Below are 22,000 nucleotides of genomic sequence, written 5' to 3'. Positions count from 1 at the left end.
GGATGTCTGTAGTCTGATGTCTGTAGTCTGATGTCTGTAGTCTGATGTCTGTAGTCTGATGTCTGTAGTGTGATGTCTGTAGTCTGTAGTCTGTAGTGTGATGTCTGTAGTGTGATGTCTGTAGTCTGATGTCTGTAGTGTGATGTCTGTAGTCTGATGTCTGTAGTCTGATGTCTGTAGTCTGATGTCTGCAGTCTGATGTCTGTACTGTGATGTCTGTAGTCTGATGTCTGTAGTCTGATGTCTGCAGTCTGATGTCTGTAGTCTGATGTCTGTAGTCTGATGTCTGTAGTCTGTAGTCTGATGTCTGATGTCTGTAGTCTGATGTCTGTAGTCGGATGTCTGTAGTCTGTAGTCTGTGGTCTGATGTCTGCAGTCTGATGTCTGTAGTCTGATGTAGCGGTCTGTAGTCTGATGTCTGTAGTCTGATGTCTGCAGTCTGATGTCTGTAGTGTGATGTCTGTAGTCTGTAGTCTGATGTCTGCAGTCTGATGTCTGTACTGTGATGTCTGTAGTCTGATGTAGCGGTCTGTAGTCTGATGTCTGTAGTCTGATGTCTGTATTGTGATGTCTGTACTTTGATGTCTGTAGTCTGTCTGATGAGCTGCTGTGTCTCTTCAGGGGTACCCCGGGGAGGCGGGGCCTATCGGCCGGGACGGAGTCAAGGTGAGCAGAGCTCAGACCAACGCTGACCTCTAGATGACCCTGAGGAGGAGCTCCTAACTGACCTCTAGGTGACCTGAGGAGGAGCTCCTAACTGACCTCTAGGTGACCTGAGGAGGAGGTCCTAACTGACCTCTAGATGACCTGAGGAGGAGGTCCTAACTGACCTCTAGGTGACCTGAGGAGGAGGTCCTAAATGACCTCTAGGTGACCTGAGGAGGAGGTCCTAACTGACCTCTAGGTGACCTGAGGAGGAGGTCCTCACTGACCTCTAGGTGACCTGAGGAGGAGCTCCTAACTGACCTCTAGGTGACCTGAGGAGGAGCTCCTAACTGACCTCTAGGTGACCTGAGGAGGAGGTCCTAACTGACCTCTAGATGACCTGAGGAGGAGGTCCTAACTGACCTCTAGGTGACCTGAGGAGGAGGTCCTAAATGACCTCTAGGTGACCTGAGGAGGAGGTCCTAACTGACCTCTAGGTGACCTGAGGAGGAGGTCCTCACTGACCTCTAGGTGACCTGAGGAGGAGGTCCTAACTGACCTCTAGGTGACCTGAGGAGGAGGTCCTATCAGTCCTCTCACACACTGCTTGTGTTTCAGGGGACCAGGGGGGACCCTGGAGATGTGATCTCCTCTGGATTCTGGGGCACCGGTACGTTAACCCCTATCTTATAACACAACTGGTACGGTAACCCCTATATTATAACACAACTGGTACTGTAGCACTATATTATAACACAACTGGTACGGTAGCACCTATATTATAACACAACTGGTACGGTAGCACCTATATTATAACACAACTGGTACGGTAGCGCCTATATTATAACACAACTGGTACGGTAGCACCTATATTAACACAACTCCAGTCAGAGGTATAGGAAAAGTGAGTTTATTGATCAGTATATTGCGTAACTGAATACAGAGTTTAAATTGTATCACATCTTTCGTAAAGATATAAAAAGCGATTGTCACAGAGACATTCATGTTGCACATTAATGTTATAATATAAACACAGAGCATACGAGCATGATGGTCCTTAGCTCTCCGTCTCCTGTCGGCTGAGGTGGCCCGTCGGCGCTCTCCGGTCGGTTGGGACTAAAGATGCTCTGATTCTCTTTGGCCCCGGGGTCCGACTGTAGGCGGACCAACGGGCCCCGCAGGAGAGACCGGCCACAAGGGGGCGCGAGGACCGGAGGGAGACCAGGGGCCACCAGGACCCTCGGGGAGACCAGCCGGGGAGTCACAGCAGCTCCGTAAGACTCTCAGATCAGTGAGACAGTCTCTCAGATCAGTGAGACAGTCTCTCAGATCAGTGAGACAGCCTCTCAGATCAGTGAGACAGCCTCTCAGATCAGTGAGACAGTCTCTCAGATCAGTGAGACAGCCTCTCAGATCAGTGAGACAGTCTCTCAGATCAGTGAGACAGTCTCTCAGATCAGTGAGACAGCCTCTCAGATCAGTGAGACAGCCTCTCAGATCAGTGAGACAGCCTCTCAGATCAGTAAGACTCTCAGATCAGTGAGACAGCCTCTCAGATCAGTGAGACAGCCTCTCAGATCAGTGAGACAGCCTCTCAGATCAGTGAGACAGCCTCTCAGATCAGTGAGACAGCCTCTCAGATCAGTGATACAGCCTCTCAGATCAGTGAGACAGCCTCTCAGATCAGTAAGACTCTCAGATCAGTGAGACAGCCTCTCAGATCAGTGAGACAGCCTCTCAGATCAGTGAGACAGTCTCTCAGATCAGTAAGACTCTCAGATCAGTGAGACAGTCTCTCAGAGATCAGTGAGACAGTCTTTCAGATCAGTGAGACAGCCTCTCAGATCAGTGAGACAGTCTCTCAGATCAGTGAGACAGTCTCTCAGATCAGTAAGACTCTCAGATCAGTGAGACAGACTCTCAGAGATCAGTGAGACAGTCTCTCAGATCAGTGAGACAGTCTCTCAGATCAGTAAGACTCTCAGATCAGTGAGACAGACTCTCAGATCAGTGAGACAGCCTCTCAGATCAGTGAGACAGCCTCTCAGATTAGTGAGACAGTCTCTCAGATCAGTAAGACTCTCAGATCAGTGAGACAGTCTTTCAGATCAGTGAGACAGCCTCTCAGATCAGTAAGACAGTCTCTCAGATCAGTAAGACTCTCAGATCAGTGAGACAGCCTCTCAGATCAGTGAGACAGCCTCTCAGATCAGTGAGACAGCCTCTCAGATCAGTGAGACAGCCTCTCAGATCAGTAAGACAGCCTCTCAGATCAGTAAGACAGCCTCTCAGATCAGTGAGACAGCCTCTCAGATCAGTAAGACTCTCAGATCAGTGAGACTCTCAGATCAGTGAGACAGCCTCTCAGATCAGTAAGACTCTCAGATCAGTGAGACAGCCTCTCAGATCAGTAAGACTCTCAGATCAGTGAGACAGCCTCTCAGATCAGTAAGACTCTCAGATCAGTGAGACAGCCTCTCAGATCAGTAAGACAGTCTCTCAGATCAGTAAGACTCTCAGATCAGTGAGACAGTCTCTCAGATCAGTGAGACTCTCAGATCAGTGAGACAGTCTCTCAGATCAGTGAGACTCTCAGATCAGTGAGACAGTCTCTCAGATCAGTGAGACAGCCTCTCAGATCAGTAAGACAGTCTTTCAGATCAGTGAGACAGTCTCTCAGAGATCAGTGAGACAGTCTTTCAGATCAGTGAGACAGTCTCTCAGAGATCAGTGAGACAGCCTCTCAGATCAGTGAGACAGCCTCTCAGAGATCAGTGAGATAGTCCTTCAGATCAGTGAGACAGTCTCTCAGAGATCAGTGAGACAGTCTTTCAGATCAGTGAGACAGCCTCTCAGAGATCAGTGAGACAGTCTTTCAGATCAGTGAGACAGCCTCTCAGATCAGGGAGACAGTCGCTCAGATTAGTAAAACAATCTCAGAATTTGTTATTACATCATTGGCTCAGTTATTACATTTTCAAAGGATTTTTTTAAGACGAGGCCAAAAACATAATAACCAGCAAATAACGTAATAAGTAATTACATTATTAGCCCAACAACTTTATTATTACGTTATTGGATTTATCAGATTTAAATTAGTACATTATTCTCAGTTATTACATTATTGGCCGTTATTACGTTATTGGTTGCTACAAGGTATCTGAAGGTACATTCAAGTTTCAAGATTCAATACTTTATTGCCATACAACATTACATACAAAAGGATAAATAAAGCCTAATCTAATCTAATCTAATCTAATCTAATCTATATAACTCTGTACTAGTTGCTAGGGATTTGTTTAAACTTGTTTAGCTTGTTTAAGGTACATTAAGGTACATTAAGGTGTCTGAAGGTGCATTAAAGTACATTAAGGTGTCTGAAAGTACATTAAGGTGTCTTAAGGTGCATTAAGGTACATTAAGGTGTCTGAAGGTACATTAAGGTACATTAAGGTACATTAAGGTGCATTAAGGTGTCTTAAGGTACATTAAGGTGTCTTAAGGTTCATTAAGGTACATTAAGGTGTCTTAAGGTGCATTAAGGTGTCTTAAGGTACATTAAGGTACATTAAGGTGTCTTAAGGTGCATTAAGGTGTCTTAAGGTGCATTAAGGTGTCTTAAGGTACATTAAGGTGTCTGAAGGTGCATTAAGGTACATTAAGGTACATTAAGGTGTCTTAAGGTACATTAAGGTGTCTTAAGGTTCATTAAGGTACATTAAGGTGTCTTAAGGTGCATTAAGGTGTCTTAAGGTACATTAAGGTACATTAAGATGCATTAAGGTACATTAAGGTACATTAAGGTGTCTTAAGGTACATTAAGGTGTCTGAAGGTGCATTAAGGTACAGGTGGTGGTCTGGTTCTATGTGTGGTGGATTCCCACCTCGGTCAGCGGTGACCTGAGGGACCGATGACAGACCAGTCCTCTCATTGTGTCCCAACAGTCTGGGACTTCTTCGGGCCCTTTGGGGACAAAGGGGACTCTGGAGATAAGGGCCAGCCCGGGGAGGCAGGGATCCCCGCCATCACCCCCGGACCCCAGGGGTACTCCGGGCTCCCGGGACCCCCCGGCCCCCCGGGACCCAAAGGATCATGTAGGTGGCACACACACAGACACACAGACACAGACACACAGACACACAGACACACTGACACACAGACACACAGACACACAGACACACTGACACACAGACACACTGAAACACAGACACACAGACAAACAGACACACAGACACACAGACACACAGACACACAGACACACAGACACACAGACACACTGACACACAGACACACTGAAACACAGACACACAGACAAACTGACAGACAGACACAGACACACAGACACACAGACACACTGACACACAGACACACTGAAACACAGACACACAGACAAACTGACAGACAGACACAGACACACAGACACACTGACACACTGACACACTGACACAGACACACAGACAGGCAGACACACAGACACACTGACACACTGACACACTGACACACAGACAAACTGACAGACAGACACATAGACACAGACACACTGACACACAGACAGGCAGACACACAGACACACTGACACATAGACATACAGACACACAGACACACTGACACAGACACACACACACACACACACACACACACACACACACACACACACACACACACACACACACACACACACACACACACGCACACACACATGCACACGCACACACACACAGACACACACACACACAGACAAACAGACACACAGAGACACAGACAAACTGACAGACAGACACACAGACAGACAGACACACTGACACACAGACAGACAAACAAACGGACACATACGCAGACAAATAGACACACAGACACACAGACACACAAACAGACACACAAACAGACACACACACAGACACACAGACACACAGACACACAAACAGACACACAAACACACACACACACACACACACAGACACACAAACAGACACACACACACACACACACACACACACACACACACACACACACACACACACACACACACACACACAGAAAGACACACAAACACAGACACATCGGTTGCAAAGCTATCTTGCTTTTTCTTGTAATATTAAACCCTGGAGAAATATCCAATTTTCATTTCACCAGCAGATGTCAGTGTAGGCTGCACTATCAAGCAAATACTATATCAACAAAAACATATTCTGGCCCCTCACCTTATGAAGAGTAATGATGGATGTGTTGAACTACGATGATGTCATGTATATTTCCTCAAACACTGACTACCAATGCAGAAATTGTTGATGCAGTTCTGTTCTTTTACGTTGAACTGATCGTCATCGACCTCTCACTGAGAACTTTGTGTCTTCACCTGCTTGCCTTTCATCCCAGTCGACAAACCTCTCCCAGTCCATAAACCTCTCCCAGTCCACAAACCTCTCCCAGTCCACAAACCTCTCCCAGTCCACAAACCTCTCCCAGTCCATAAACCTCTCCCAGTCCACAAACCTCTCCCAGTCCATAAACCTCTCCCAGTCGACAAACCTCTCCCAGTCTACACACCTCTCCCAGTCTACACACCTCTCCCAGTCTACACACCTCTCCCAGTCTACACATCTCTCCCACTGCACATTCCTCTCCCAGTCCCATTGTGCAGAGACCTCGCTGTGATATGGAGGTCTGTGGTCTGTGGACCGTTGGCCTTGGCGATCCTCTGTTCTCTGGTTCCCAGAACAATGAGAAGTTATCAGGTGCAATAGCAGGAATGTGAGATCGAACAGAACATGAGATTGGAGGTTTGTTGGAGCAGTTCACCGCTCAGTAGAACACCTCGTCTGGATGGGGCTCCCAGTGGAGAGGAGGAGTCATGAGGTTCTGCTGTCTCCACAGGGTTGGAGTTCTTCAAGGGTGCCCCGGGACAGAGAGGAAGGCCTGGGTCTGCTGGCTCTAAGGGAGATACAGGTACGCTCTCCTTCACCTGGAGAACCTTCTCCAGGCTCCAGGTACGCTCTCCTTCACCTGGAGAACCTTCTCCAGGCTCCAGGTAACGCTCTTTAGGCCTGGACAACCTTCTCCAGGCTCCAGGGTCACGTTCTCCTTGACCTGGAGAACCTCCTCCAGGCTCCAGGTCACGTTCTCCTTCACCTGGAGAACCTTCTCCAGGCTCCAGGTAACGCTCTTTAGGCCTGGACAACCTTCTCCAGGCTCCAGGTCACGTTCTCCTTGACCTGGAGAACCTCCTCCAGGCTCCAGGTCACGTTCTCCTTCACCTGGAGAACCTTCTCCAGGCTCATCCAATCAGAGAGCAGTACTGTGTGTAGGTGCCGGGCCCTTTTCACAAAGACAACTTCCAGGAGGTTCTGTGGAACTCCCAATGTAGTCGTGTTAGCTTATTTTTTGGCGTGTTAGCGTCTTCTTTAGCAGGTTAGCTTCTTCTTTAGCAGGTTAGCCTCTTCTTTAACAGGTTAGTTTTCATCTTTAGCAGGTTACCGTCTGCTTTAGCAGGCTGGCTTCTTCTTTAGCAGGTTAGCTTCTTCTTTAGCAGGTTAGCTTCTTATTTAGCAGGTTAGCCTCTTCCTCAGCAGGTTAGCTTCGTCTTATCAGATTAGCAGGTTAGCTCCTACATTAGCAGGTTAGCTGAGAGAGGGCCCCAGGTCTCATGACTCTCTGCGCCCCCAGGGGACCACGGGCGGTGCGAGTGCAGCATCGTCCACTCCAAACCCGGGCCCCCGGGGGCCGCCGGCGAGCAAGGCAGCATCGGCATGAGCGGCGAGATCGGACAGCAGGGCGACGACGGCGAGGAAGGACCCCAGGGCGCCAGCGGACTGCCTGTGAGAAAAGACACCTCTTTATGCACCTAATAGGCCCCCACTGGACCCATGTAGGGCCCATACCCCCCATGTAGGGCCCATACCCCCCATGTAGGCCCCATAGCCCCCATGTAGGGCCCATGGCCCTACATAGCCCCCATGTAGGGCCCATAGCCCCCATGTAGCCCCCAACAGGCCCCATGTAGGCCCCTGTACTGTGGCCCCTTGTACTCTGGCTCCTGTACTGTGGCCCCTGTACTCTGGCCCCTGTGCCGTGGCCCCTGTAGAGGCTGATGTCCTGTGTTTCCTGGTAGGGATTCCCGGGCCCCAGCGGCCTGCAGGGGCCCAAGGGGAGGAGGGGCTCCACGACCTCGGCGCAGCAGAAAGGTGAGTCGAGACCCCCCATGGGGAGACCGCCGGCCCTGTGTGTGTGTGAGTGTGTGTGTCCTTGTGTGTGTCTATGTGTGTGTGTTAATGTGTGTGTGTGTGTGTGTGTGTGTGTGTGTGTGTGTGTGTGTGTGTGTGTGTGTGTGTGTGTGTGTCTGCAGGGTACCCGGGGGATCCGGGTGAGGCCGGGCCGTCAGGGAGTCCGGGGGTGCAGGGGGTCCCGGGTCACCTCGGGACCCCAGGGTTCCCCGGGGCGCGTGGCTCCCAGGTCAGTACCCCACCTCTCCTCCTCTCCTCCTCTCCTCCTCTCCTCCTCTCCTCCTCTCCTCTCCTCTCCTCTCCTCCTCTCCTCCTCTCCTCTCCTCCTCTCCTCCTCTCCTCCTCCTCTCTCCTCCTCCTCTCTCCTCCTCTCCTCTCCTCTCCTCTCCTCTCCTCTCCTCTCCTCTCCTCTCCTCCTCTCCTCCCCTCCTCTCCTCCTCTCCTCCTCTCCTCTCCTCTCCTCCACCTCTACTACACCCCTGCTGTTTCCTCCTTCAGGGCGAGGGCCCGGTTGGGGAGCCAGGGGACCGGGGGTACCGCGGCTTCCAGGGGCCCCAGGGTGCGGCCGGGCTGAGGGGGGACCCGGGACAGGTCCTGGGGGCCTCCAAGGGCCTCCAAGGGCCCCCAGGGGACCAGGGTCTGCCGGGCTACGACGGGGTCGAGGGGCCCCGAGGAACCTCAGGTGAGGAGAGCTGGCGAGCGGTGGGGGGGGGGGGGGGGGGGGGGGGGTACTCTGACCTCAGTACTACCTCAGTACTCTGACCTCAGTACTACCTCAGTACTCTGACCTCAGTACTACCTCAGTACTCTGACCTCAGTACTACCTCAGTACTCTGACCTCAGTACTACCTCAGTACTAAGACCTCAGTACTACCTCAGTACTCTGACCTCAGTACTACCTCAGTACTACCTCAGTACTCTGACCTCAGTACTACCTCAGTACTACCTCAGTACTAAGACCTCAGTACTACCTCAGTACTCAGACCTCAGTACTACCTCAGTACTACCTCAGTACTACCTCAGTACTCTGACCTCAGTACTACCTCAGTACTAAGACCTCAGTACTACCTCAGTACTCTGACCTCAGTACTACCTCAGTACTCTGACCTCAGTAATACCTCAGTACTCTGACCTCAGTACTACCTCAGTACTCTGACCTCAGTAATACCTCAGTACTCTGACCTCAGTACTACCTCAGTACTCTGACCTCAGTACTCAGACCTCAGTACTAACTCAGTACTCAGTACCTCAGTACTCTGTACCTCAGTACTAAGACCTTAGTACTACCTCAGTACTCTGACCTCAGTACTCAGACCTCAGTACTACCTCAGTACTCAGTACCTCAGTACTCTGTATCTCAGTACTAAGACTGCAGTACTGAGTACCTCAGTACTACCTCAGTACTCTGACCTCAGTACTCTGACCCCAGTACTCTGACCTCAGTACTCTGAGCTCAATACTCTGAGCTCAGTACTACCTCAGTACTCTGACCTCAGTACTACCTCAGTACTCTGACCTCAGTACTACCTCAGTACTCTGACCTCAGTACTACCTCAGTACTCTGACCTCAGTACTACCTCAGTACTCTGACCTCAGTACTCAGACCTCAGTACTAACTCAGTACTAAGTACCTCAGTACTCTGTACCTCAGTACTAAGACCTTAGTACTACCTCAGTACTACCTCAGTACTCTGACCTCAGTACTCAGACCTCAGTACTACCTCAGTACTCAGTACCTCAGTACTCTGTATCTCAGTACTAAGACCGCAGTACTGAGTACCTCAGTACTACCTCAGTACTCTGACCTCAGTACTCTGACCCCAGTACTCTGACCTCAGTACTCTGAGCTCAGTACTCTGAGCTTAGTACTACCTCAGTACTCAGACCTCAGTACTACCTCAGTACTCAGACCTCAGTACTACCTCAGTACTCAGACCTCAGTACTACCTCGGTACTCCGCCCTCAGTATGGAGAGCATCGTGGAGTTTCACGGAGTAAGCGTAAGTTACAATGCTTTTCCTGGTGGTGTATGTGTCCTCATTGGCTCCCTCATCCATTCCCATCATGCACCTCTCTCTTCATGAGCAGCCTGGTTCAGTGGCTGCGGACTCAAACCAGCCTGACACAGTGTTTGAGAGCATCCTTCTACTTTTCAATAATCATGAACCCCCTGCCTCGTCCGTCTCTGTGTCCACCTCCCTCCTCCTCCATCTCTCCTTCACTCCCTCTCTCTCTGCACTGAAAGGCGGCTGTACTCCCAGGGAGGACGGAGGGCAGTATGACGTCACAGGTAGCTGGTAGAACCTCTTCCTGATTATAACCTGCATGACATTTCATTGGAGGGTCCTCAGTGGTGTTGTAAGGTGTGTTTCCCAGCAGCTCCTCCCTGTGAGCTGACGCGGTGCTGAAAGGTGTTTTCATGTCCTCAGGAGACTGCGACGTTACCCCAGGACCCCCTGGCTTGCCGGGGTTCCCGGGACCCACCGGGCTGGAGGGCATGCCAGGTAACGGGGCGATGGGTTCTGGCTTCAGCCTCTATGGAGGGCATGTGGCTCAATGGGAGCATGCTAAGGATGCTAACGCTGCTCACGCCTCAGGCCTGATAGGTGGCTCAATGGGAGCATGCTAAGGATGCTAACGCTGCTCACGCCTCAGGCCTGATAGGTGGCTCAATGGGAGCATGCTAAGGATGCTAACGCTGCTCACGCCTCAGGCCTGATAGGTGGCTCAATGGGAGCATGCTAAGGATGCTAACGCTGCTCACGCCTCAGGCCTGATAGGAAGCAGGTTGACCATGTTAATGCTGTTCCATGTGACGCATGTTAATGTTGATGTTAACGTTGTGTTAATGTTATTCTGTCCCCCCCCCCTCAGGCCCGCCGGGGCACCATGGAGCCGAAGGCCTCAAAGGAGGCAGGGGAGACAAAGGAGAACGGGGAGAACAAGGCAGAGGCGGCCTCCCAGGAAACAAGGGTAAGGACCGGGACCGGACACTACCTGGGGGAGTCCAGTGTGGGATGGGGGGGTCCACTGTGTGATGGGGGGTCTCTTTGTGTGATGGGGGGTCTCTCTGTGTGATGGGGGGTCCACTGTGTGATGGGGGGTCTCACTGTGGGATGGGGGGTCTCTCTGTGTGATGGGGGGTCTCTCTGTGTGATGGGGGGTCCACTGTGTGATGGGGGGTCCACTGTGTGATGGGGGGTCTCTCTGTGTGATGGGGGGTCTCTCTGTGTGATGGGGGGTCTCTTTGTGTGATGGGGGGTCTCTCTGTGTGATGGGGGGTCTCTCTGTGTGATGGGGGGTCTCACTGTGTGATGGGGGGTCCACTGTGTGATGGGGGGTCTCTCTGTGTGATGGGGGGTCTCTCTGTGTGATGGGGGGTCTCTTTGTGTGATGGGGGGTCCACTGTGTGATGGGGGGTCTCTCTGTGTGATGGGGGGTCTCTCTGTGTGATGGGGGGTCCACTGTGTGATGGGGGGTCTCTCTGTGTGATGGGGGGTCTCTCTGTGTGATGGGGGGTCCACTGTGTGATGGGGGGTCCACTGTGTGATGGGGGGTCTCTCTGTGTGATGGGGGGTCTCTCTGTGTGATGGGGGGTCCACTGTGTGATGGGGGGTCCACTGTGTGATGGGGGGTCTCTCTGTGTGATGGGGGGTCTCACTGTGTGATGGGGGGTCCACTGTGTGATGGGGGGTCTCTCTGTGTGATGGGGGGTCTCTCTGTGTGATGGGGGGTCTCTCTGTGTGATGGGGGGTCTCTCTGTGTGATGGGGGGTCCACTGTGTGATGGGGGGTCTCTCTGTGTGATGGGGGGTCTCTTTGTGTGATGGGGGGTCTCTCTGTGTGATGGGGGGTCCACTGTGTGATGGGGGGTCTCACTGTGTGATGGGGGGTCTCTCTGTGTGATGGGGGGTCTCTTTGTGTGATGGGGGGTCTCTCTGTGTGATGGGGGGTCCACTGTGTGATGGGGGGTCTCACTGTGTGATGGGGGGTCTCTCTGTGTGATGGGGGGTCTCTTTGTGTGATGGGGGGTCTCTCTGTGTGATGCTCCTGAGCAGAACAGAACTCTGTCTTGTCCCCCAGGTTTCGTTGGCCCTCGTGGAGACCTGGGCCAGCTGGGGGTGCCAGGGGTGAAGGGGTACCCCGGGGTCAACGGCATCCCGGGCCGGGACGGGGGGCCGGGCGCGAAGGGGCAGCACGGGGAGATCTTTGGGGCCTCCACGGGGGGCCCCGGGGAACCAGGACTCCCGGGCCTGCAGGGGGACCAGGGCCCGGCCGGAGACCAGGGCGGGTCGGGTCACCCAGGTGAGCCTCTCCTCCACCTCCTCCTTCTCCTCCTCCTCCTCCTCCTTCTCCTCCTCCACCTACTCCACCTCCTCCTCCACCTCCTCCACCTCCTCCTCCTCCTCCACCTCCTCCTCCACCTCCTCCTCCACGTCTTCCACCTCCTCTTCCACCTCCTCCTCCACCTCCTCCTCCACCTCCTCCACCTCCTCCACCTCTTACTCCACCTCCTCCTCCTCCTCCACCTCCTCCACCTCCTCCACGAGGAGGTGGAGGTGGAGGAGGTGGAGGAGGAGGAGGAGGTGGAGTAAGAACTCCACCTCCTCCTCCTCCTCCACCTCCTCCACCTCCACCTCCTCCTCCTCCTCCTCCACCTCCTCCTCCACCTCCTCCACCTCCTCCACCTCCTCCACCTCCTCCTCCATGTCCTCCTCCTCCTCAACCTCTTACTCCACCTCCTCCTCCTCCTCCCCCTCCACCTCCGAATCAATCCAACCTTTGGAGCTTCTCTCTATGAATGGGTTCATCCTGGCCTCCACTAGGGGTTTTCTCACACTGTAATTAACAAGAAGACAAATAATAATAATAATAATGACACAGCTATAACTGTTTACAGCTCGAGACACTAGAGGTTCCCCCTGGGAAAGTACATGTGGGTTTAAAGATGAAGTAACACAGTTAAACCCTTTGGATCCGGTGGAGATATGAACTGTGAAACGGCTTCAATCCACTTAATAACGCCTCCTTCCCCAACGGAGAGGAACTGAGCCCTCACCACTCTCCCAGCGCTAGAGAAGGGAAACTGGACAGTCTGGACCAATTGTTTTCACACAGTCAAGACGGTTCCAGGGCAGCAGACATTTAGTTAGGCAAAACACAGTGTAGCAACACTGTGTAGCACACAGATAGGCCACATATACCACAGAAAAACACATAAAAACATATAGACAGCAGCAATCATGACATCCATCCTTCACCCCCCACATGACGGATAAAAAAATCTCTCACCACAGAAAAACATGTAAACAGGAATAAACATGACGTGGACCATCTACAGCGATGAAGAACGGCCATCCTTGTGTTCAGTGCAGTGAGGGCTGAGGGGACAGAGCCTCTATTAAAGGGCTTCAGTCCCCACTCCCTCTCTGAGCTCTCCGGGGTCCCTGTGGGGGTAGGGATGGGGGGCATGCCCGGGATCATCGGGCTGAAGGGTGCAGGCGGACCTCCAGGCCTGCAGGGGGAGGAGGGGAGGCCCGGACCCCCAGGGCGCTACGGCCTCCCCGGACCGCCCGGCCGGACGGGACCACCGGGGCCCCACGGAGTAGAGGGAGAGCCAGGTTAGTACACACACACACACACACACACACACACACACACACACACACACACACACACACACACAAACACACACACACACACACTCTGACCGTGTGTCTTCCCCCTCCAGGCCTCAGCGGGGAGCGGGGGGCCGAGGGGGACGCGGGGGCCCCGGGGCCCGCCGGGCTGAAGGGCACCCCAGGAGGCTTCGGGGAGGAAGGCCCCAACGGAGACCAGGGGGCCACGGGGGGCCAGGGGGTCCCCGGGCCGGACGGACGCCCCGGGATCTCAGGGGTAAAAGGTGGGTTCCCGCTGCCAGCGCCCCGTCGGCGTGGCTGAACCCCACGGAGCGCATCGACCCCCGCGCTGGAGAGGCACCGGGGCGCTGCTGCTGGACGCTTCTAACGCTCCCCGTTCCTCCCCAGGGAGCAAAGGGTCTCACGGCATGGAGGGCTTCAAGGGCCGCCCCGGCGCGCAGGGGGCCCCCGGCTTCAGCGGGGTGAAGGGGGAGACCGGCCTGCCCGGCCAGGGAGGCCTCAAGGGCGGGATGGGGCGCGGCGGAGAGAAGGGTGAGGCCGCAGCAAGACCGCCGGACCGACCAGAGCGTCCAGGCGACCATGTGCTTCTCAGCTGACCCCCCCCCCCCCCTCCCGCCGTGTCTCCTAGGTGACCGGGGCCTGATGGGCCCTCCGGGAGACAAGCCCCACATCCCGCGGCAGATCATCGCCGACATGAAGGGGACCAAGGGAGAGGACGGCCACCTCGGGGACCCGGGCTTCACCGGGGCCAGAGGTAGGTCCCTCTGGATCAGACCCCCTACCTTTGACCCCTGACCCCTGGTCGTGGCCCCTTGCCCTGACCCCTGGCCCCTGACCTCTGGTCCAGGCAGCAGCGGGACCCCCCCCCCCCCCCCCTGTCTTTGTGTTCCTCTCACGGTGTCCCGGGCTCTCCCACAGGTCCAAAGGGCTACCCCGGTCTTCCAGGGTATGAAGGACTTCACGGACATCCTGGAGACCCCAGCCATGAGAAAGGTCTCCATGGGACCCGGGGAGCCGAGGGTCTACTGGGCCCCAAAGGAACCCCGGGGCTCACAGGAACCCGCGGGATCGGAGGCTTTGACGGGATTAACGGAAACCAGGTAAACTGGTTCAGTGGATCCTTTGATTCATTAAACCAGTTTACCAGTTTGAGTGGATCAGTTTGATCCACTCAAACTGGTGAACTGGTTCAGTCATCAGTTTGATCCACTCAAACTGGTGAACTGGTTCAGTGATCGGTTTGATCCACTCAAACTGGTAAACTGGTTTAGTGGATCAATTTGATCCATTAAACTGGTAAACTGGTTCAGTGATCGGTTTGCTCCACTAAAACGCTGCGCTACAGCGTAAACTGGTTTGGTGGATCGACTTCTCCCTGGGATGACCTTGTCCTGGACTGTTGGATGTCCTCATTTGACCACCTAGTCTGCCATTCAACGATCTTAAGGATTACTACTTCACTGTCGTCCTTTAGTTCTACTTGTAAGCTGCGATGTTGTTGACCTTTCCAGGGGCAGAAGGGCAGTTCTGGGGCCTACGGTGCCTCAGGGGACTACGGCAAGAGTGGCTTCAAAGGTACGCCCTCCCCCCTCAGCCATCACCCCTCCCCCTCAGCCCTCCCCCCTCCCCCCTCAGCCCTCCCCCCTCCCCCCTCCCCCCTCAGCCCGCCCCCTCAGCCCTCTTCACCCTCCACACAGACTGATCAACCACAACTGGTGTGTTACCAACAGCTATCCCTAACTCTTCCCATTCTCACTCAGGGGATAAAGGCCAGCGTCTCGACCTTCCAGGCTCCACGGGGCTGAGGGGAGAGCTGGGCTTCGCTGGCCCGCTGGGTGAGTCCAGGCTGAGTGAGCCCCCCTCCCTCTGAAGGGACGCAGACACACAGTCGGCCCTGTGGGAGGAGTCACGTCCTCGTCACCGTTAATGGATCTGGATGTCCACAGGAGCATTGTCGATTGTGAAACTGAAACCCTAATGACTCTCCCTCCTGACAGGCGAGAAAGGACTCTCTGGCCGTCCCGGAGACAGCGGCAGCCCGGGTTTCAACGGCATCGAGGGGAGGACCGGGGAGCCGGGAGATCCGGGAATAGGGGGAGCCCCAGGTAAGGATGGATCCGCCTCTGCTGCATCATCCCGGGAACGCTTGCACCTTCCCCGTGGTCACTGGGATGGTTCTCAGAAACACAGAAGATTTCAGGGAATAACTGAGATCCGCCTTAAACTGGTCTACGTACTTCATGCTTCACATTTGTTGAAGACACAGTGTGTCAGTATACTGATACAGTATACAGTATACTGTTAACCCTAACCCTAACCCTAACCCTGGTTCACCCCCTGCTGTGCCCAGGCTCCGACGGCCAGGCGGGCTCCCCTGGGACCCAGGGTCAGCGGGGCTGGCCCGGGACCCCCGGGGAGGGCGGGACGCCCGGCTTGTACGGCCTCCCGGGAGAGAAAGGTAGCCAGGATGGTCTACGTACATAGGCCTTTATTAATGCGCCGGTATGTGTCTCACCGAGCTGCCGTTCTCTGAGGCATAACGCCGCTCTGGTCCTGTGCCGCAGGGTTCCCCGGTCTGAAGGGTCTCTACGGACTCCACGGGCTGACGGGGCAGAAGGGTCTCACCGGGCTCCAAGGTACTCCTCACAAGGTCTTCTGTCTACGATCAGGAGCTATGTGTGTACTGATGAGCCTTTACTGCCAACCTGCAGAGCCCAAGAGAAGTTATTGAACCGATCAGATGAATGGATGCCGGCTGCAGTGTTTTGGCATTCTGGATCAGTAACATTCTCTAGTGAGGGATGCGCAGCTTTAATGATAAAAAGGGCCACAAATGTATTCATTAATTAATTAATGCACAACATGCATTAATTTCATATTTTCCATGCTTAAATGCATTTTTTTACATGTCTATACTCTTGTTAAACGACATAAACAACACGTTTTTTTTAAAAGAAACAACAGCCACCTGCGTGAATAGTATTTCTTTCAGTGCAAAAGGCATACATGCATCATCATTCAATGATGGCAGAAAAGTCAAAAACAGTGGCCCAACATTAAGCGCAACAACTAGCATTATATTCAGTGCAGTTGTAGTAGTTCTATGAACAGAATTCTATGAACAGATACTCTGCTTCTCATCTAGACTGAGAGGTACGGTTTTCTTGGATTGAGTTTTCTGCAAAAATAAAAATAAATATACATATGTAGGCTATTATTGTTTTTTTATTACATTTTAAATCATCAGCGGGCCTCACTGAGCGAGGACGGCCCGCGGGACGCCAGTTTCCCATCCCTGCATAGAGCAGCATCAGCGTTGCTCCTGCACGTCCCTGTGCAGCGCAGCGTTTGGGAGAACTGCCATAATGAACAGACTGATCCCTGTATGTGTTCCTCTCCCACTCGACCATCAGGGCCGGATGGATCTGGAACCCCCGGCAACCCTGGAGCCAAAGGGCAGAAGGGAGAGACGGGCGTGCCCAACACCCAGCCCGGGGTCCCTGGGGTGGTCGGGGAGACGGGCCTCCAAGGACCTCCAGGTAGGGCCCCGCCCTGCGTCGGCTGAACTGTACACATGAGAGTAACATGGAGGCCGTTACGGACTGCTGACGGTGATCGGGGACTTTAGTATTTGAGTATAGGCAACCACATATCCCATCATGCCTTCTGTTTAATGTGTCCAGGGGATCAAGGCCAACCAGGACCCCCAGGATTCCAAGGTCCACAGGGCCAGGACGGGGTCCCAGACGGACCGGGACCCCCTGGGAGCCCGGGCTACCCGGGACCTAAAGGACTGCTGGGTAAACACACGTCAGCCTTGACCCTGACCGGGAGTCTCTGACGGCCCCTCGGTCTCCTATAACAGAGAGGTGTAACCAGGGTAACTGGTGATGGGATGGAGCCCAGAGGTCCGGTGACCGACGGGGCGCCGTGTCGACGGGTACCGTGCCGACGGGTACCGTGTCCGGGGGTGTTTGGTTGCCCCTGGCCTCTGACGTTGTATTCCCGTCCCTCAGGATTCCCCGGACAGAGGGGAGTTCCCGGCCTGGAGGCTCCTCCCGGGGAGAAGGGGGTCGTGGGGGGGTTCGGAGCGCCGGGACGTCCCGGTGCCAAAGGACTGAGGGGAGACCCGGGGCCGGCGGGGTACAGGGGGTACGACGGGGAGTCCGGGAGGAAAGGTAGATATACAACCACTAGAACTCACTCAGAACACCATAAAGAAGAACTAGATATACAACCGCTAGAGCTCATACAGACCACCATAAAGAACTAGATATACAACCGCTAGAGCTCATACAGACCACCATAAAGAACTAGATATACAACCGCTAGAGCTCATACAGACCACCATAAAGAAGAACTAAGGTTCCTACTGCTATTGAACTCAAGATCTGAGACGGAATCTCAGCACACGCACAACGGTATGGTTTGCATCAACACACTCCTCAGATGTATCTGCTGTTGTTTGTCAGGGGTCAAAGGTGAACAGGGGCTGATGGGGATACCTGGCCGGGGTGGTAACCAAGGAGTCCGAGGACCAACCGGGCCCAAAGGAACCTCTGGACCCACGGGTACGTTCTGTCACTGCGTGTCATGTGACACACACTGTATGTCATGTGACAGAACCGCGGCGCAGTGAGGTTGCACTTCCTGTTACCGTAGCACACGTGTCCCTCCTTGACCCCTGTCCTGTGGTGATTCCCTGCAGGGGTTCCCGGTCTCCCGGGCAGCCCGGGCCCCCTGCCGCTGCCCCTCACCATCCCGGCAGAGAGGGGCGCTCCGGGGCCCAAGGGGATCCGCGGGCCGGGCGGGAACACCGGGGAGCTGGGAGCACGAGGTCCCCCTGGGGATCCAGGTCAGGCGTTCTTACTCTTACTGTTCAGAACGTTGAGGCGCCGCATCACAGCACCGACCCTGACCCTTGACCCCATGTGACCCCTCGCTGAACCTCTTCCCCGACAGGGTTCTACGGCCCAAAGGGACAGAAGGGAATGCCCGGGATCGGGGGAACGCCGGGAACGCCTGGGTACCGCGGGGAGGCGGGAAGGCACGGCCACCACGGTCTGCAAGGCATGGAAGGTGAGTCTGGGGTCCTGAGGTCAGCGGTCACGCCTCCATCAGAACCCTGATATACAGTAGGTCTAGGGGTCCTGAGGTCAGGGGTCACGCCTCCATCAGAACCCCGATATACATATACAGTATATACAGTCTGTCCGGTCTGTCTGATATACAGTAGGTCTCACTGTCCGGTCTGTCTGATATACAGTAGGTCTCACTGTCCGGTCTGTCTGATATACAGTAGGTCTCACCTCCCGGTCTGTCTCCCAGGTCATCGGGGCACCCCCGGTATCAAGGGGCTGCCGGGGATGCCGGGCCGTAGCGTCAGCGTGGGTTACCTCCTGGTGAAGCACAGCCAGACGGAGCAGAAGCCCATGTGCCCGGTGGGCATGTCCAAGCTGTGGGACGGGTACAGCCTGCTGTACTTCGAGGGCCAGGAGAAGGCCCACAACCAGGACCTGGGTGAGTCCCGGCCCCCCCTGCAGAGCGACCCGCTCAGAGAGAAGGACTGAAGGGATGATGTGCTTCTGGAAACCAGTTATCCGCATGTTTAGAAAGTCAACTAAATCTATTAGCATTGGCAAGTGAAGAAATACTGGAGGGTGAGGATACCTTCAAACACGCCCAGAAACACTTGATACATCAGGGCTCCGATACACACCTAACACTGCCATCCACACTGTTAACTCCTATCAGCTGCCACCTTGCTGAATCCTCTGATTGGTCGTTCCAGGGCTGGCGGGTTCCTGTCTGCCGCGCTTCAGCACCATGCCCTTCCTGTACTGCAACCCCGGAGACGTGTGCTACTACGCCAGCCGAAACGACAAGTCCTATTGGCTCTCGTCCACCGCGCCCCTTCCCATGATGCCCGTGGAGGATGGCGAGATCCGGCAGTACATCAGCCGCTGCTCGGTGTGCGAGGCCCCCTCCGTGGCCATCGCCGTCCACAGCCAGGACGTCAGCATCCCGCAGTGCCCCGCCGGCTGGAGGAGCCTCTGGATCGGCTACTCCTTCCTCATGGTGAGCTCCCCCCCCCCGCTCAGAGGGTCCTGGGGGAGTATCTGAGCCCCCCCCACTGGGAGGGTCCCTTTGGGTTATCTGAACCCCCCTCCCACTGTGAGGTGGTTAATCCCTGGGGGGTTATCAGAGAACAGGCGGAGTCAGAGTTCTGGTTCAGACCAATCCTCCAAAGGGTTTGGACAGGTTTCCCATTTGTTAATAAATAATAAAAATAGTTTTTTTATAAAGCGTTCATTAGTTAATGTAGTGGTACCGGATTTAAACCACATCACACACGTAGAGCTCCTCAGTAAAACCCTCACTAGCAGCAGGCTGAAGGCCTCTCTCTGACCACGCTTTGTCTCACTAGCAGCAGGCTGAAGGCCTCTCTCTGACCACGCTTTGTCTCACTAGCAGCAGGCTGAAGGCCTCTCTCTGACCACGCTTTGTCTCACTAGCAGCAGGCTGAAGGCCTTTCTCTGACCACGCTTTGTCTCACTAGCAGCAGGCTGAAGGCCTCTCTCTGACCACGCTTTGTCCCGTCTCCCAGCACACGGCGGCTGGCGATGAAGGCGGCGGCCAGTCCCTCTCCTCGCCCGGGTCCTGTCTGGAGGACTTCCGCACCATGCCGTTCATCGAGTGCAACGGGGCCAAGGGCACCTGCCATTACTTTGCAACCAAGAACAGCTTCTGGCTGACCTCGATAGACGAGTCCTTCCAGACGGAGCCCGTCTCGGAGACGCTGAAGGCCGGCCAGCAGCTCAGCCGCATCAGCCGCTGCCAGGTGTGCATGAAGAACCTGTGAGCTCCACCACTCTGGAGCAGCGCTCCGCCGGATAGATGGTGGGAAGACAGTTCCTCTCTCCTTTTCCGTATCAATCCTCTGTGGAGCCAGGGGGAGCCTGAAACACTGACCACAGATCAGTGTGAACGAGACCCCTTCAGCAGCACGTCTGTGGCTTACAAACACAGGACTGAGAGTCTATGAGAGGACAGACCGGTAGAACGGATCAGGGGGCGAATCATGATTTTTAATGTTTAAAGTGTAATGTTCATAATGGTGCTTTCTTAATTTAATACCTCGACCACCCTGTAACGTTTAACCAGTCAGCCTTCACCAGCTGAACCCAGGATGTGTGGCCGCCCCTTTAGTCATTCCTAACACACTCAGCCTCCGGGACGTCCTAGCAGAACCACTAACCCTCTTTCAACGGCTTCTCCTTCCCTCCACACTGTTTGACACTTTTCACGTTTCCTCCATTTTCTCCAAGTTGTTTTATAAATAAACACAAATCAAGTTTATTTCCATTATGTTACAGATTTATCCACGGTCTCTGAAATGTGTTTATCATATGTTTAAGTTCATACACACCTATATATATATATACACAACTATTTTTTGACACAATGCACTGATTCTATGTCCTATATTTATATCGACTGATCAAGCTTGATTCTCTTTGTTTTGTTTCTTTGGTGCCTTCATTGTGATTGTCACGTTACATTTTACCGGTCCAAATTCCAAGAGGTGGCTTAATAGATGAAGGCTGCAAAGTCTCCTAAAGCAAACAGACTAAAGTTCAAATTCACCCCTAATCAGAGGATCAGCCGTCCTGACTGAACTCTTTCCTAAACCATTTCAATCTTTTCACTACTTTGAGTAGGAACAGGTTTGCATTCATATGTTTGGGTCTCATGTGTCAATCATGTTCTGTGACAAATGCATTGCATTGTAATGGAGACTGATTAAACAATTTTTTTCTAATACTTTGTTTCCTGAATTGAATCCTTAAACCTTGAGTCTTGTTCTTCCACATTTTAGACAATAATTCTCAATTATTTTAAAATAGAAATCTTTATTATCATAGCATCTTACAAAACAGGGATATGCATAATTATCAAGTAGTGCAGATTGTGAGTCTCTGAAATGTAGGAACCATGAAGGAACAACTCCTAAGTTAATAATGACGTCAGCCTGTGTAAATCCAAAGCAACAGGACTTCAGACGACACCCACCCAAGAAACTACTGAACAATTAGTGCACTCATTCACGCATTGTAGGAACAAATATACTTTAGAATAAACTCCCCCCTCCCTCCCCCCACTAACCCTCCTTTGGTCCCCAGGGGGGGTTCAGAAGCCAGAGACACCCCCCACGACGTGGACTGGTCCTTCACACCCTTCAACAGTTGATAGACAACTAAATATCGATTTTTTTTAAATAACTCTGCACTGTGTGTGCATGTGTGTGTGCGTGCACGTGTAAGTGTATGTGTGTGGATTGGCTAGAAAAAAATGAAAGGACCACGTCCCAGCAGGCGGTCTTGGGGGTCAATGTCCACCGGGGGTCCAGGTCCACCGGGGGTCCAGGTCCGCCGGGGGTCCAGGTCCGCCGGGGGTCCAGGTCCGCCGGGGGTCCAGGTCCCCCGGGGTCCAGGT

At 53.7% G+C, this 22,000-nt stretch overlaps 1 protein-coding gene across 2 annotated transcripts in view; it reads left to right on the top strand.

Annotated features, from left to right (window-relative positions):
• The window catches only part of col4a2 (collagen, type IV, alpha 2), a 26,052-nt gene extending 4,721 nt beyond the window's left edge, over positions 1-21,331 (top strand). Inside the window, exons 13-44 of one of the 2 annotated variants that reach the window (XM_056579320.1) lie at positions 622-666; positions 1,264-1,315; positions 1,806-1,919; positions 4,591-4,740; positions 6,521-6,592; positions 7,310-7,461; positions 7,755-7,827; positions 7,989-8,095; positions 8,365-8,548; positions 10,112-10,156; positions 10,296-10,370; positions 10,741-10,839; positions 11,949-12,170; positions 13,325-13,486; positions 13,597-13,767; positions 13,892-14,035; positions 14,133-14,258; positions 14,423-14,604; positions 15,016-15,079; positions 15,265-15,339; positions 15,502-15,609; positions 15,855-15,962; positions 16,069-16,140; positions 16,918-17,043; positions 17,188-17,304; positions 17,521-17,682; positions 17,977-18,075; positions 18,213-18,359; positions 18,467-18,583; positions 18,833-19,024; positions 19,296-19,582; positions 20,112-21,331. In XM_056579320.1, the coding sequence (XP_056435295.1) occupies positions 622-666; positions 1,264-1,315; positions 1,806-1,919; positions 4,591-4,740; positions 6,521-6,592; positions 7,310-7,461; positions 7,755-7,827; positions 7,989-8,095; positions 8,365-8,548; positions 10,112-10,156; positions 10,296-10,370; positions 10,741-10,839; positions 11,949-12,170; positions 13,325-13,486; positions 13,597-13,767; positions 13,892-14,035; positions 14,133-14,258; positions 14,423-14,604; positions 15,016-15,079; positions 15,265-15,339; positions 15,502-15,609; positions 15,855-15,962; positions 16,069-16,140; positions 16,918-17,043; positions 17,188-17,304; positions 17,521-17,682; positions 17,977-18,075; positions 18,213-18,359; positions 18,467-18,583; positions 18,833-19,024; positions 19,296-19,582; positions 20,112-20,366 (4,104 nt within the window). In that variant the 3' untranslated portion in view covers positions 20,367-21,331. The remainder of the gene's footprint in view (positions 1-621; positions 667-1,263; positions 1,316-1,805; positions 1,920-4,590; positions 4,741-6,520; positions 6,593-7,309; positions 7,462-7,754; positions 7,828-7,988; positions 8,096-8,364; positions 8,549-10,111; positions 10,157-10,295; positions 10,371-10,740; positions 10,840-11,948; positions 12,171-13,324; positions 13,487-13,596; positions 13,768-13,891; positions 14,036-14,132; positions 14,259-14,422; positions 14,605-15,015; positions 15,080-15,264; positions 15,340-15,501; positions 15,610-15,854; positions 15,963-16,068; positions 16,141-16,917; positions 17,044-17,187; positions 17,305-17,520; positions 17,683-17,976; positions 18,076-18,212; positions 18,360-18,466; positions 18,584-18,832; positions 19,025-19,295; positions 19,583-20,111) is intronic. The other variant, XM_056579321.1, reaches the window with a different exon arrangement.
• The last annotated feature ends 669 nt before the right edge of the window (positions 21,332-22,000 follow it).

The sequence above is a fragment of the Gadus chalcogrammus genome, chromosome 20, assembly GCF_026213295.1.
Source record: "Gadus chalcogrammus isolate NIFS_2021 chromosome 20, NIFS_Gcha_1.0, whole genome shotgun sequence".
In the NCBI taxonomy this organism is placed as follows: Eukaryota; Metazoa; Chordata; class Actinopteri; order Gadiformes; family Gadidae; genus Gadus; species Gadus chalcogrammus.
The sequence above is the reverse complement of the archived record's forward strand: the minus strand, read 5'-3'. Positions and strand labels throughout refer to the sequence as shown.